General features: G+C 61.9%; 1 protein-coding gene across 1 annotated transcript; it reads left to right on the top strand.

Moving 5' to 3' along the window:
• The first annotated feature begins 2,397 nt into the window (after positions 1-2,397).
• Positions 2,398-15,152, top strand: HS3ST2 (heparan sulfate-glucosamine 3-sulfotransferase 2). Its single transcript, XM_084295889.1, has 2 exons — positions 2,398-2,961; positions 13,957-15,152. Exons 1-2 carry the CDS (start codon positions 2,489-2,491, stop codon positions 14,573-14,575), a joined length of 1,092 nt encoding a protein of 363 aa, XP_084152015.1. The 5' UTR covers positions 2,398-2,488; the 3' UTR covers positions 14,576-15,152.
• The last annotated feature ends 379 nt before the right edge of the window (positions 15,153-15,531 follow it).

The raw sequence follows: 15,531 nt of genomic DNA, 5'->3' as shown, positions 1-15,531 counted from the left end.
CAGCTCCGCGGCACAGGGCCAGGGCTGCAGCCCCGCCAGGGAGAGTGGGATCGGGGCCGACCCCGGGGCTCCCACTGGCACAGGTGGCAGGGCGAGGGTGCGCTGAGAACACCAGGAAGCTGTTGTTTTTGTGGAGCTGGGTGTAAACAGCAAGCATGTCATGGAAAAAACATGCCCTGCAAAGAGAGAGAGACTGAAAGCAAAATTGTCAGCTTTACAAAACATTCCTCCCTTGCAAAGCAGAGAAACCTGGAGGTGTCTAGGCATCCACACCAGCTTTATTTATCCAGGCGCCTCTAATGTTCATGCCTAGGCAGTGTGTTTGCTGCCGAGGCTGGATCACCACGTGGAGGCAATAAAACGGCTAAAAATGGAAAAAGCAACTTTTCCACAGATTTCCTGTGGCAGTTTGTCATGGAGCGGAGCTGAGTGATTGATGCCTTCTGGCCCCGGAAAGGCAGCCCGCCAGCGCCCAGCCCCTCGGTTCCCCTGCTCCATGCTCCTGCCCCGCTGCCACCTCCCCGGGCCGAGGTGCTGAACCCACAGCAGGGGCTCCATCAGCACTCCCTCCTCGCTCAGCACAGCACCAGCCCAGGCGGAAGGTGCCCAGCCCAGAGAAGTACCAGACGTGGGTGGGTTTACACCAGCCAGGAATAACCCAACGGCTGTTGACTCCTCCAGGCTGACACAGGATGTACGCTGCTGTTTTCCGCTGCGATCTGCACGGAGCTGCTGGTGTCCGAGCCTCTGCCCTGGCCCCTGGCAGAAGCTGTTGTTGCACAGAGCACCAAACACAGCACCCAGCACCCCAAATGCAAAGCTCCCGTGGGTCACTTCACCCTGCCAGGACGATGAGGTTGGCCCCACAAGGGACCAACCCCCTCTGACTGTTCCAGAGCTCTCCTGATCCATCAGACACTTGGTTCTGTAACTAACTATTTTTACACTCCCAGCAAGGTCCAATTTTGTTGCTCCCACACAAGCACAGGCAAAAGAGGCTGCAGAGAGCACTGCTTTTCAGCAGCCTTCTCCATCTTTCTTTACATCTGCACTGAGTTCCTGGGTGCTGCACAAGAGGAAACCTCATCCCCACCCTGCTGCCAGGCAGCTCGCAGTATCCTTGTTTCTGCTGGGCTGCCACTTTTTGCCTGTCTCATTCTATTACCGTCCTTCTTCCCGAGTAACAAGACAAGTAGTTTTCTGCAGCTGAACAAGCTTTCTGTGCCGAGAAAGCAGGGGCAGTGACTCTTAATGTTTAAGTGGTGCTGCACACAGTCTTTTGGCTTAAGTGTGAGCAACCAAGCAGAAGCCTGGGCTGGAAGGGTGCGAGAGGGAAGGAAGCGTGTCAGGTGGAGGGAGCCAGAGGACTGGGGACGAAGCAACAGTCTGCATCCATACCCTGCAACAACCGTGTGGTTTTCCTAGGTCAGCCTGCTTTTAGGCCATCACGGTTTGTAGACTACGCATCCCCAACCTGGCAGAGAAATGTAATTCTTGCGTCTTGTTCTTCCAGCTGACGGCTGCTCCTTCTGCCCTCGCTGAGGCCAGAAATCACTGCCGCCGTGCGGGGCGGCCCCTCCTCGCTCCTGTCCCCTCCCTCGCAGTGCAAGCCGCGGGGCCGGGGCTGCTCAGGCGCCCGGGAAGGAGGCTCGCCGGGAGCTGGAGGGACACCGTGCCTCGCTGCCAGCGCCTTACCCAGCCCGCTGCCGGCTCTGCCCGCGCCTCGTGCTCCCGCAGCATCGAGCCCTGCCTTCCCTCGCCCCGGGCCCACCGCGACCCAGCGCCGAGCCGTGCTCCCGGCCGGGGCCCTGTGCTGCCGGCCCTGCCCCGGGCCAGGCTCCAGCCGCCGAGGCGCGGTGCCCCCGTCCCTGCTCCGCCCGGCTGTGCCGCCGGGAGGACGGGGCTGGAAGGGGGGCGCGGCGCTGCGGGGCCCCCCCCCGCTGCCGGGGTCCGGCGGCTCGCACCGGGAGCGCGGCCGCTCCGCGCCCGGGCAGCACAGGGCAGAGCCGGCGGGGCGGGACGGCCGCGGGCAGCCCCCGGCGCCGCTCCCGGTCCCGGCGCGGCGAGAGAGCGAGGCCGCTCCCGAGGCCGGTCCCGGTGCCGGTGCCAGCCCCGGCCCCAGCCCCGGCCCCGCCGAGCGATCGCGGGGGCTCCGGGCGGCGCTGACGTCAGGCGGCCCCTTAAATAGCAGCGCCGCCGCCTCTGCCCCGGCACTTCCCGCGGAGGCACAGCCGCCGCCGCCGCCGCCGCCGCCGTCCGGAGCGCCGCGCCCGCCGGGGATGGGAGCCGCGCCGCCGGGGCCGCGGGCGCGCGGGGGCCGGGGCGGCGGGCGCAGCCCCCCGGGGCGGCCCGGCCGCGCCGCCGCGTAGCCCCGGGCCATGCCGGAGGGGCCGCGCCGCCGGGCCCCGGGGGCAGCGCCTCGCCTGCGCCGCGCCGAGCCGCGCCGGGCCGGGCCGCGCCATGCCCGCCGGGCCGGCCCCATGGAGCCATGGCGCGTAGGGCGCAGGGCGGGCGGGCCCTGGCTCCGTCCCGGCGGCTGGCGCGGCGGCTGCTGTTCGCGCTGACGCTGTCGCTGTCCTGCTCCTACCTGTGCTACAGCCTGCTCTGCTGCTGCGGCGGCCCCGCCGCGCCCCGCGCCCGCTGCGCGCCCGCCCGCAGCGCCGCCGCCGCCAAGAAACTTCTGCAGAAGTCGCGGCCGTGCGGCCGCCCGCCCGCGGAGCCCCCGGGCAGCGCCGCGCCCGCCCGCCGCCCCCGGGAGCCCCCCGCGCCGCCGGCCGGCAGCGCCCCGGGGCCGGGCCGCCCGGGCTCCAAGCGGCTGCCGAGGGCCATCGTGGTGGGCGTCAAGAAGGGCGGCACCCGCGCCGTGCTGGAGTTCATCCGCGCGCACCCCGACGTGCGCGCCCTGGGCACCGAGCCCCACTTCTTCGACAGGAACTACGACCGCGGGCTCGAGTGGTACAGGTGAGGGCGGCGCCGCGGAACGGACCCGGACCCGGCCCCGCCGAGCGCCCGGCCCCGGGCACCCCGCCCGGCCCGCGGGGCCGAATCGCCACGGCGCTGCCCGGTGCCGCTGCCCGGTGCCGGTGCCGGTGCCCGCGGCGGCGGGCGGGGACGGGTCCCGAGGCTGCGCCCGCCGTGGTTCGCGAGCCCTCCGGCGCCGCGCATTCCCGGAGCGCCCGCGGGCGCAGCGCACGGGCGAGGCTTGGCGCTGGCGGCCGAGCCGGGGAGGTTCCCTCCTCATCCTCACCGTCCTCCTGAAGGGCCGAGCAGCGCGGGGGGAGGCCGGTCCCTGGCAGGGCAGCCCGTGCCCCAGCCCCGTGCGGCTCCCTCCCGCGAGGCTTCTGGAGCCCCCAGACCCGCATCCACGCTGTGAGTGCAAACGCCCCAGCCCCGTCCCTGCGGGCCCCTGGCGCTGGAGCCAGGACGGTGAAGGAGGTTTCCCACCGTCGGAAGAAGCAGCCGCCAGTGAGAAGGGGCGAGTCAGAAGGCTGCGGGATGGCACAGTTACTGTCCCTGGTGCTGCAGCCCTGCTCAGGGTTCCTCAGAGCCCCTGCCCTCCCCCATCTCCTCTGTCTCAACTCAGGCAAGTGAGTGTGTCTGCGATCCCCAATACTTTGCAGAGAGCAGTGAGTGCATCTCCAGCAGGAGATGGTAAGATTTTAATTTGAGTAAAGGCTTTTGAGGGCAGTTCAGCGGTGCTCAGAGAGGCAGCGAGCGCCATGCGTGGGCTCATCCCTGTGCTGTGGGCAGTGAGATGGCCTCTGCCCACAGTGTTTGGCCCAGTGTCCTGGCGTTTTTTTGCTGTGTGTCGTGACAAGTGCTGCAGGCGCTTTGGGTGCTCTCAGGCACGGCTGGGTGCTTGTGGGGTCATCGGGAAGCAGTGGAGGCTTTGTTAGCCCCCTGGTGCCTGTGAGCTTGCAGCAGGAGGATGCCCAGCACAGGCAGAGCATTGGAGCTGGTTGTGGGAAGCAGCCCATGGGGCTGTGCGCCCAGCTCTGCTCCCTTCCCCTCTCATGCACTTACTCCTGTCTCAGCAGGGGTTTTCCAACAGAGATGTGCCCTGTACCCGGACAGAGCCGTGCTCCTCGGCTGCCAAATGGGTTGGGAGGCACCACGATGCGATGCTCACTCCCAGCTCTTCTGGGATCCCTGTATCTGTCTCCTTGCTGGCCAGACATGAGTCATGCCTGTGGCGTCAGGACGCTGCTTTCTGACTGCGAGCAGGTCAGAACTGCTCTGTGTATCGCAGGGGTGGTTCTCCAGCCGTTGGCACCGGCACCGGGGTCTGTGCTGGGGAGGCAGCTCAGGCACTGCTCGGGGAGGGCTATCAGCAGATGCAGGCAGCTCCACTGCTGAGTTGTACGTGGGTCACGGCGAACCCTGCAGAGGGATATGTTCCGTTCCTTTTGCTGTGGCACCGCTGGCAGGTGACTGGCGAGCCAGCACAGGTGCGGGTGGAGCTCTCTGAAGCTGTGTCTGTCCTAAGGGAACTGCAGCCAGCCTAGTTCCTCCTACCCTTCACCTGCCATTGCCCCTCAGCAGGTTTGTCCCCCCATCCAGATGTCAGATGCTGTCACCTGTCCTGCATTGCCTCAAAGCAATCGGGAGCGATTCTGCAGTACAGGCGAACGAGAACAGGAGCAGCAGTGGTTTGGCTGAGGGGCACCAAACAGCCGGATGGGCAAGGCAGCAGGACACAGGTCCTACCGAGCGCCTCGCTCAGAGGGGAGCTGCGTGTGCTCAGCACCTGGCTGGGAAATGGCCTCCCCATCCTGTGTCCAGGTCCTGCTCGCAGTCCTGGGCCCTGCAAGCTCTCTGGGCTCTGGTGCTTCCCCACGCATGGTGGCTGCAGTGGGCTGTGGGGAGCCTGGGGCTGGGGCCTCGGCGGCAGCATGGGACCAAACCCCGCGGCACTGCTCCAGGGGTGGTGGCTGTGCTGGGAGCGTGGCCGGGTGCTGCCGGGGCCTGGCTTTGTGTCCAGATCAATAGATCACATCAGAGCAGCAGAGCTTCCAAATTACTTCAGATAAAACAATTAAATGACACTTCCCTGGTTTTATTACTTTTTTTTTTTTTAACCTCACAAATGTGCCAAAACATAAGCGCGGAGGCTGCTAACGTATAAAGTGTGGAATTGATTTTACTTCTTGCAAGTGGAGCAATTAAATGTGGAGCAGGTCTAACCCACAGCATGACGAGCTCGTGTCGCTGCCAAGAGACCAAGGAGGCAGGAGCAGGGTCCTGGCGGTGGCTGTGCCCTGGGGAAGGGCAGAGCTCTTGGCACCCGGCTGTGAGAGGCTGCCAGCCAGGACCAGCACAGGGGCCGCCTGTTCCTGCTGGCTGGGGAGAGGGGAGAGCCAGAGCACGGGCTGCGTGGAAGGGCAAAGGCTCCCCTCTTGTGAGCAGAGACATCAGCTTCAGGAGCCCCTGCCCTGTGATGGCCGAGCACTAGTCGAGCCCCATCCTGTGCTCCAGTGGGGAGCCGAATGGAGGGCGCAGGCAGGTCTTTGCTGCAGGTGGGAGCAGCGAGAGAGCTGACTCCCTGTGACATTCCAAAAACATGAGCTTCATTTTTCCTGTGTTTTCCCCTGACCCTGAGTTGGGCCAATGTGGAGGTGGCAGAAGCAGTGACAGGGGAGCTGTGATGCTGCTGTCCTTGCTGGCTCCAAATGCCTTGCTTACTCACAGCTGCTGTTTCCGTGGTGGCTCCTGTAGCACCTCCTGCCTTCTCCCAGGGCAGCCTTGGCTCATTCCTCTTGGAGACTGCATGCTTCAAGTGGGCCCTGAGCGGGACCCCTCTGCTCTCCCCCCTGCGAGACCACGCAGCTCAGGAGCTGCCTGCCTAATGACAGCAGCCCAGAAACACCCATGCCATTCCCAATTCCCATCAGCCTCTCTAATCCACCTCATTAGCTAGAGATACACTACAGGAAAGGTATTTTTAGCAAGATCTGTTTTAAGACAACTGAAACCAAACAGCCAGCTACTGGGGAATATCGATTCATTACCAATCCTGGACTAAATGTTCGATACAGAGCTTTTCCTGCTGCAGGTAGCGTGCCAATAACCTTCAATATTTTCCAGAGCACAGGGAAGACAGGGTCGTTTAATTTGCAGTTAACTTTGAGCAGCAACCGTGGGTGCAGTTTTCCTCTCCAAGATTCCTGAGTAACTCCATGAAATGCTCCAGCGCCGCCGCGTCGCTGTCCCCAGGGAGCTGAGCTGGGAAGCGTTGGTGCCATGGGCAGCCCTGGGCGGCTCCAGCTGGGATTCAGCCGCGTGGATCCTGTCCCAGGGCAGCTCACTGAGTGCTGCCAGCCTCCCCTGCCAGCCTCCCTGCCGTGCTCGTGGCTGCCTGGGGAACAGACCCGGGGTGGGGAGGAAAACGCTGCACCCCCCACGCCTGCGGAGGGAGCGTGCAAGCCCTGGCTCCCGCACTCCGCCTCGCTAATTGCTCTCTGCTAATGGCCAGGTTGGCTCACACACAAATGGAAGCCCATTAGGGTTTGCCCAACGACACCGACTGTTTTGTGGGCTTGACTGACAGTGCATTTTGCTAAAGTTAATTAGCAAGAAGAGAGGAAGGCAGCAAGCTTCAAGGATGCTTTGAAGTTTCCTTGACTTCAGAGAGCGCCCAGGCGCAGAGGAATGGGTGCGGGCCCCCGGCAGAGGCTGTGTGCCTGAGGAGCTGCCCTGCCTGCAGCGCCTGCCCTGGCCGCTGCCGTGGGCCTGAGGTGGGCCTGGGGCAGCCAGAGCCCTGGAGCCTGGGAGAATGCAGGGAGGTAAATCCTTGCAGGGCGCCAAGTCTTCAATATTAATGATGCGTGCTCTCATTCTGTCTTCCATGACCTTGTTTGTAAACACTGCAATTTGTTCTAACCTTCGCTTCAGTAGCATGAAATCTCTCAGAACCTGGCGTGGCTGTGGGCATGGATGCTCCATGGAGCTGACGAGCGAAGGCTGCTGGGCCGTGGCGGCCTCGGGCATCTGCTGCAGGGACCCCAGCCCCGTGGGAGAGAGCGGGCCCTGGGGCTGGCAAACAGCGGCTGGTGGCACAGCCCGGCTGGCCTGGGGCCGTGGCAGAGGTGTGTGAGGGGTGGCTGCATCGTGCGAGGGGCCGCTGCGGTGTTCTGGGCACCAGCACGCCGCCCTGTTCCTTTGCACGTTCCAAGCACTGGAATATCACCACGTGGGCAGCGCGTCTCCGGCTTGAGCTTTCCGTTAGGCACATTACGTGATTTTTAATGAGTGTTCATTTTGGAAGTTTCACCTCTGAAAACAGTGGCTGTGGGAATGGCCAAGGGGCAACCCCAGCCCTTCTCCGTGCGCTGCGGCCTCTCCGGGAGGCTGGTCTGCACGGGGCTGGGATGTGCTCCCCTGCGGGTTGTTCCCTGCCTGGCCTGCGGCTGCTGGGCGCTGGGAGTCGGTGCTGGGTGGCTATTTACAGGGACGGGAGTTACACCCAGGCTTGCGTGCGTGAAGGGCATCGGCAGTGTGCCCTTTGGAAAAGATTTTGTTGACTTAAAGGACACAGCAAATCTCTTGAGCATTTGAATGATTAAAAATGAATCAGCAACAAAGTTAATTACTGTGCTCACACTGCTTTTATGCATTGAAATGTCCCTCATTATCTGTCTGTGAGCACTGGTGTAAAATCTTTGAACATAAACATTTATTAAAGGGAGCTGATCCATCGTTAAAGCTCCGGGCTGCCTCGGCGCAGGGCCCAGGTGTTCTCATGGTGTGGCAGGAGGGACACGGGGCTGGGACGGGCTTTCCCTGGGTCGTCCCTCAGGTCATCATTTTCCCAGTGTGGATGACGGTGTGATCCCTGAACTGTGCAGGCTTTAGGGGGACGCAGCCGAGTCCATCCTGCTCAGCTGAGAGCCCTGCTCCCGGGGCCAGCACCCCCGGCCCTTGCAGCGTGGCCATCCTCAGCAGGGGACACCGCTGTGGGGAGGCCTGGGGGACCTGGGGACTGGGGCTGGGGACTGGTGCTGGTGCTCAGCGCCCTGTGGCCTCCTCACGGTGCTCTGTAACGGCATGACTGCCAGCTGTTAGGCATCGGCTGCTGTATTGCTGTGTCCTGAGAGTCTGCTGCAATGTCACTCCACCAGAAGAGCTATTTTATCTTCCTCACACCTCAGTTTCTCGCATGCTTGACCCAGTTTTGCTTAAACCTTCGTGGAGCTTTGCTTGAGCTTTCATCTACTGACAGCATCTGAAGTCCTGCCGAGCCCAGCACTGGCCCCACGTGCACCTGTGGCACAGCACGGCACAGCACAGCACGGCACAGCACAGCATGGCATGACCCCTCTGCAGCGGGCACAGGGCTCGGGGCCAGCCGGGGGCCATGTGCCTGCTGCAGGCAGTCTCAGAGCAGCAGCGCTTTGGGTCCCCGCATCACCAGTGCCTGCCCAGGCACCCTGTGCACCCCAGCCAGGCTGGCTGCATGGGAGCGGGTCCGAGGGGAGCCCAGCGGGTGCTGGGTGTGCTGCAGGATTTCGCTGCCCACCCAGGCTCCCCTCTCCCCGTGCCCAGGCAGCAGGCGCTGAGCCCATGACATCGGGTGGCTGAGGGAAAGCGCTCGGCCCTCATCACGAGAGCCAGCACTTGGGATTTTTTTGCCAAATTAAACAGTTTGTTTTTATGCCGATGAGTGGATGAAGTCCAGGATTACACACACTTCAGTCTGCGGCCTCTGAGGAGAGCCCTGGATGTGCTCGCCAAATCCTCTGCACACAGCGAGCGGCAACAGGCAAATATTTACCCAGGAGCTGGCAGCTCTGCTGCGTGCTGCACGGGCTGGATGCAGACCTGGGCCATAACGGGATTATCGAGTGTGTGCTCCCCCCCGCACGCTTATCTGCAATATCTCAATCATCTGATGAATTTTTGTACAAATTTATCCCTGGGAGAGTGTTTCACGCATGTTCGACATCAAAGCAACGTAGGCAGCAAGGGAGCGTATGTTTCTTTAATGTGGGAGCGTTGTAGGGGCCGCAGGGTGCCCAAAGGCAGATTATGAGAAAATTAATAATTCAGGCCTGGGAAAGGTGCTGGCGAGAAGTTAACTCCTTCAGGGCAGGCGCTGCCTTCGCAGCGTGCAGCCGGGGCAGCCACAAGCAGGGCTGGGCAGGGATGTGCCGGCTTCGGGCGCTGCAGGGGACGGCCGCCAGCTCGGGGCAGGGACGTGGCTTCTGCCCCGGTGCTGCTGCCCGTGCCTGGGAAGCGTCCTCCTGCGGCTCCTGCCACCCCCCTGGGTGCGCCCGTCCCCTCGCTCCAGTAAGGGGGCAAATACAACCCCGAATCTGAGGGTAGGAAGCGAGCGTTAGCGCTCACAGAAAATGTCACTAAAGGGCTTTAAGAACTTAGTAACTACAATGAAAATAATCTCTAATTCAAGAGGAATTAGTGCTGTATCTCCAGCCAGATTAATGCATTGAGCAGGGGATTTGGCTGGTGCTGGGAAGCCCAGAGGGATTGCTGTGTGTCCCTGGGGCACATCCTGGGCTCACAGAATGGCAGCGGGGCCTGGGCAGCCGCTTTGTGGGGGCACGGAGGGCTGGGGGCACGGTGGGCTGGGGGCACCTGCCCTCTCCCCAGCACAGCAGCAGCGATGCCGACCTCCTCGGGGAGCCGGCCGTGCTGTAGGGAAGGGGCTGTGGGCCTGCCCGCGTCATCCGCCGAGCAGAGCACGGCTGGAGGGAGGGAAGGCTGGGGAGGGCTGGGGGGAGCCGGGTGGGAGCTGTGTGCATGGGCACCGTGAGCAGATGTGTCTGCAGCCCACGCCTGGCAGGCGGGGAGAGCTGCGATGCCCCGATAATTAAATCCCTCTGGTGGTCAGAGGGCTAGCCTTCTTGGCAAGCACAGTGAAAAGCAAATGAAGTGGAAAGCCCGTGGCTGCTGAAAGGCGTGTGCTGGAATGACGAGGGAGCTGCACCCCGGCACTGCTGCTGGGAAGTGCCTCCCACCCCTTCTCCTTGGAGGGGACCCCAGCGGCTGCCCCCCAGGAGGTGGCTCTGCTCCCTGGGCTGGTCCCTGTGCAGGCGAGGGGAGAGGCGTTCCTGCAGCCCACACTGCTGTGAGGCCGGAGAGGAGTTCACTCCACTACCTCCCTAATGATTTCTGCGCAGAGCTGCCCTGCTGCTCACTCAGCATCAGCTTTTTTAACCTCCTCCATTTCTGCTGCGTTGCAGATTCCCCTCACCAGGACAAAGCGCGGACGGCTCGTGCACGCGCTGCCAGATGGAGAAAGCTGCCGTGTGTTTTCCCCAGCCGGGCAGTGCCAATGGGATGAGCGCAGGGAGAGCCTGGTGTGTGTGACAGGAGCGTGAGCGGTGCTGGCACACGGCAGGGGGAGCTGAGCCCCTTGGGGTGTCCAGGGGCAGGGGAAGGCAGCACCAAAACCACCGCCCGTCCGTCCTGGGGCACCGACACAAGGGCGCCTTGTTCCCAAGGTGTCGGTGGGACTGGCACGTCTCTGGCCAGGGCTGCCAGCCCGGCAGCACAGCCGCGGGGTTTTGCTGTGGCCCCGGGGACAAGCGCAGCCCAGTTTGTTGCCTCAGCAGCGGGCTGGCGCTGCGGCCCCCAGGCAGTGGTGGCGAAGGTCTGCGTCTGTCTGCCTGCGTGCGAGAGCGGTACCTGGCAGGGCTGTGAGCAGGCTGCACCTCCCCGCCCTGGGGCACCGTCCTCGGCCCTGGTTGGCACCGTGCAGGAGAGGCAGCAGCAACCCTAAAATCGGAGGGCACGGCAGGTCCAGGCAGCACGGGGCACCCAGGGTGGCACGGCTGGGGGGGACCCAGCGCCGCGGAGCTGTTACTGCTGCACCGGGGTGCGCAGCGCCGCGGGCCAGGTGCTGAGAGCCTTCAAACCTGAAGACACGAGCCTGAGGCTTAAAACTCTGTGACATGCTATTTGTATGCAAATAACTTTGTGAATGCAGAAGTCCAAAAATATCATTTTAAAGTCAACTGTAATTAAGTTTGCAATGCATTTCCCAGCTCTTGCAGCTCTGGGGATCCCGCCGTTAACATAAAGATGAATGTGTGGATGACATTTCTCCCCCTTGCATGGTTTCACTGGTGATTTATTTATCTATTCGGGCTGTGTTTTGTTGTCTCAGCAGTCTCTGTTGTTCAGGAGCAGCAAACACTGGGAGTCCATTTAAAAAAAAAAAAAAAAACAGCTCTTGTCTCATTTCTGTAATTTACTATGCAGAGATTTTTGTTTTTTCATAATTGATTAGAACCTGTAATTTCATTTTTTAAATACATGGACCTAATAGCTCACGTAATGAAAGTCTAACAAGCCTGAAGATGAGCCATTAATGAAACAGCAGTTTTATGATTCTCCACCAATATATTGTAATAGTGATTCGCTTATAAAGCTGTCCTGCACTGATTTATGATGAAACTTGTTTGTGATATGGAGATACCAGCAGTGGGGCCTGGCACTAAATTAGCATTTCCTGACAGTCATTAAACAATGGGAATCATAATCTGGATTTATGGGGTTTGGAGCAGAGCAGTGGGAAAGGCCAATTAAGCCACGGCTGTGCTCAGGTACCTATGTAAAACATCCCCGTTAATTTATGCTAGTTAATTAGTTCTCTTTCAAATGAGAAAGCTGGTCAAGAGCAAGTGAGGGCTGCAAGGCCAGCGGGACTGGGACCAGGTGGGTGCTGCCCCTGCTGCCACTGCTGCGTCTCCTCCCAGCTGTTTTCCATCAGGGTTCGTTCTGCAGACCAAGCCCAAAGCCGGTGGCTGTGGACCTTGCTCTAGGGACCCTGCAGGGACCACGTGGATTTCCAGAGGGCTGAAGGATGCTTCCCTGGTGGTCTCTGGTCGGGGTCACGGCTGCAGTGTTCCCAAACAGCTGTGCTGCAGCAGGCCAGGAAGGCCTGGGGTCTGTGCAGGGTTATCCCATGAATAAATCAGTGCCTCGCTCCGCCGGCCGCATTGCTGCAGGCGGGGTTGCTGATGTTTGCTTTCCGTGACTGCTTCTGTCCTGAGGCTGCACTGGGCCAGCCCTCAGTAGATCCAGGTCTGGTAAGATGCCTGCCGCACCAGCTCTTCCTCTGCCTCGCTCCTTCCCTCGTGGAGGGGACACAGACCTGCCAGGCTGCAGGCATTCCCCTGTGCCACATGAGCTCTGCCTGTCCTCCCAGAAGAGCTGGGGGGGGCCCAAGCCCCCTGAACACCAGCGGTTGCAGCGGGGGGCACTGGCTGCACCCAGGGTTCAGGGGCTGTGCCTGGGGCCTCGGGCAGCTGGCGGCAGGCTCCGAGCAGGGCACAGGTGGCTGCGGAGCATTGAACGTGTGGTGGACTGCTCCGAATAAACCCTTCCCAGAGGCACATTTCTCAGCTCACCATAAAGCTCTCCCCAGGCAGCGCCTGCTTGTGCCTTATAGCTTGCGTTCTGCTGCACGATTAAATTGCAGTCGCTGAGCCACTAACTTGTACTGCAAAGTGGAAATTGTAGCAGATGCTTTTGAGCAGTAAGCACAGCTGAAATATAAGGTGCCTGTGAGTGCAGGAGACCCTGTGGGTGCCTATGGCACACGCTCCCCTGCATGTGCCTGGGGGGCTGGTCACCTGCGTTTGGCACGGCTGTCCCCTGGCTCCTTCCAAAGCCCTGTGGGTGGGGAGGAGAGCAGTGATGCCCCTGCCCCTGGCCCACGGAGGACGCCTTAGAGATGCTCTGTGGCATTGCCTGAGCTGGCACAGGAGCAGGCTGTGGTGTTCGGGCAGGGCAGCAGTCACGGGGCTGGGTATGGCTGGCAGCACGGTTTGCAGGGTTGGGGAGCCCTGAGCCAGGCTGAGCACCTGGAAGCCAGGTGAGCTCCTCCTTCCCTGGCAGTGTGTGACAGCAAGGCCCCTGCGTGCCCACTGCTGCCGTAGGGGCAGCAAGGCCCCGGGCACCCTGTGCTTCCTGCTGTGCCCCACATCTGGCTGTGATGGATCCAGAAGTTCACTCTAGTAATACAAAACCAACTTACAAATCTTTCTATCCCATTAGTCTTTATTTGATTTGGATGTTCACTTGTCAAAGCAAGTGATTCAATTAGCCCTAAGCTGGGCCCCAGCCCCTCGTGGTGCAGCACCCCTGGGCTGCCCCCACCTCTCCACGCCGCCCGCCCTGCACGCACCCGCTGCCTGGCCCTGCAGCTCCGCTTCACACACAGCTGGGGCACAAGGGCTGCATGCAGATAGTGCTGGTTGCCAGGCTGAGGGGACACAGAGGAGGGGCGGCTGTGTCCCCACGGGGGCTGGAGCCGGCACGGCTCTGGCTGGCACCTGGTGTGTGCCTGTGGTGCCCACGGCTCAGGGAGTGCGGGAGCCTGGCTGCACTTTAATGCTATCAGGGAGGGGAGGAGCCAGGTAATTGCAGTAATTCCGGAAGGAGCCACTGTAATTTCTTGTGCAAATGGCAACCAGTGCAGTAATACGTGATAAAAGACTGGGCGAAGGCTGGCAGAGGCTGTCTCCTGGTTAATGCGCCCATGGCAGCGATCCAGGCGGATGGCAGGACCGCTTGGCTGTGTGGCTGCGGAATGAAGCCACACGCTTGCCTTAAACTGATGATGAAGCTGCCACTGGTGGTGATGGAGCAGCCCTGGATGCTGCACAGCACCAGCTCCCTGGCAGCTCAGCAGTGCCCTTCTGCACCACCCTGCCTGGCTCCAGCGCCCCGGGAGCAGCGCGTCTCTTCTGGCCGGAGTGCGTGGGGGCACTGGGGCACACCCCTGCCCTCTGCCGGGGCTCTCAGACGGGACACAGGGAGACACGGCCGGGGCAGACCCCGCAGTGCTGCGGGAGGGAGCGGTGTCCTCCTGCCCTGCCGGGACCGGGCACCCTGCCAGCCTCGTGCCGCGCACACCGCCCAGCGCAGCGTGGGCAGCCACTGCGAGCGGCACAGCTCCTTCCTCACCGTAATCTTCCTCTTTGCCTGCAGGAGCCTGATGCCACGAACGCTCGACAGCCAGATCACGGTGGAGAAGACCCCCAGCTACTTTGTCACCAAGGAGGCGCCGCGGCGGATCTTCAACATGTCGCGGGACACCAAGCTGATCGTGGTGGTGAGGAACCCGGTCACCCGCGCCATCTCGGACTACACGCAGACGCTCTCCAAGAAGCCAGACATCCCCACCTTTGAGGGGCTGTCCTTCCGCAACCGCAGCCTGGGGCTGGTGGACACCTCCTGGAATGCCATCCGCATCGGGATGTACGCCGTGCACCTGGAGAGCTGGCTCCAGTACTTCCCCCTCTCCCAGATCCACTTCGTTAGCGGGGAGAAGCTGATCACAGACCCGGCCGGGGAGATGGGCAAAGTCCAGGACTTCCTGGGCATCAAACGGGTTATCACAGACAAGCACTTCTACTTCAACAAGACGAAAGGCTTTCCTTGCCTGAAAAAAACAGAGAGCAGCAGCTCGCCACGCTGTCTGGGCAAGTCCAAAGGGAGGACTCACGTGCAGATAGACCCCGAGGTGATAGAGCAGCTCCGGGACTTTTACAGACCTTACAATATCAAGTTCTATGAAACAGTTGGGCAGGACTTCAGGTGGGAATGAGCACCCGGGAGCAGAGCTGTGGTGACGTGACGCTGCAGTCTTCCACGAGGGTGGCCTGTGGGGGCCGTGGCCAGGCCCTGCAGTCAGCCCGGCCCTCCTGCAAGCCCCAGGCACAGGCGGGGCAGCAGCCGGGGTGCTGCAGGGTGAGCGGGGCTGGGGGAGCCCAGCTGGGGAGGCGCAGAGCCCTGCTGCAGCCCCTGCAGGATGGGTCCCCGCGGGTCGGCGGTGCGGTGGCTCGTGCTGGGGGGTCCTGCTCACTTGCACAGCCCTGCGGTCCTGGGCCACGGCGATGGCCCCACCTCGCAGCCCGTGCACAGGCTCCTCCGGGGCGCACCCCTCCTTGGCACCCCAGAGTGAACCAGGGCCCCGGGTAGTCCCAGCCCCAGGGAGCGGAGGAGGCGTCGCTGCCTGTGGGGTCAGGGCAGGCAGGGCCCCAGCCGCCCTGCTTCGCCTCCCAGCACTGCAGCTCGGCGTGCAGCCACGAGGGTGGTGAGATGTATCTGCTTGAAGAAAAACTGTCTTTGAAAAATGTTGTACCGATATTTTGTCCTGTGAATAAAGCACAGAATCCTGCTGTTACGGGTACTTTAGTGGCACTAGCATCCTTGTTCAGCATGTGATCTCGTGTGTAAATAAAAGCGGCTACCACCGGTCCTTATGCATGGGCTTTTCTTAGGGCAAGCCTGTCCGTGGGCTGGGGCAGCTCTGTGCTGCCCTGCTCCCCTTGCTGTGCCGCTGGGGCTGGCGGAGAAGCGGGCAGCGGCGTGGGGCAGTGACCCCAGGGACAGGACCAGAGAGAGGGAGGGAGGCTCAGCCCCGCACATTGAGCAGGGAGCCCAACCACATCGCTCAGGAGCACCAGAGACACCCCAGCATCAGTACCACCTCCTGGCAGGCTCTGGGAGCAGGCTGTGTTACATGCAAGGGACGGGAATTTATGGTGGAATTTAATGGGC

The sequence above is a fragment of the Netta rufina genome (genome assembly GCF_964035555.1).
Source record: "Netta rufina genome assembly, chromosome: 15".
Lineage (NCBI taxonomy): Eukaryota > Metazoa > Chordata > Aves > Anseriformes > Anatidae > Netta > Netta rufina.
The sequence above is the reverse complement of the archived record's forward strand: the minus strand, read 5'-3'. Positions and strand labels throughout refer to the sequence as shown.

Bases quoted from the DNA above. Each gene is read 5' to 3' on its own strand.
- HS3ST2 (XM_084295889.1), top strand. From the start codon at position 2,489: ATGGCGCGTAGGGCGCAGGGCGGGCGGGCCCTGGCTCCGTCCCGGCGG. The intron at 2,962-13,956 runs GTGAGGGCGGCG...CTTTGCCTGCAG, and splicing joins CGCGGGCTCGAGTGGTACAG to GAGCCTGATGCCACGAACGC.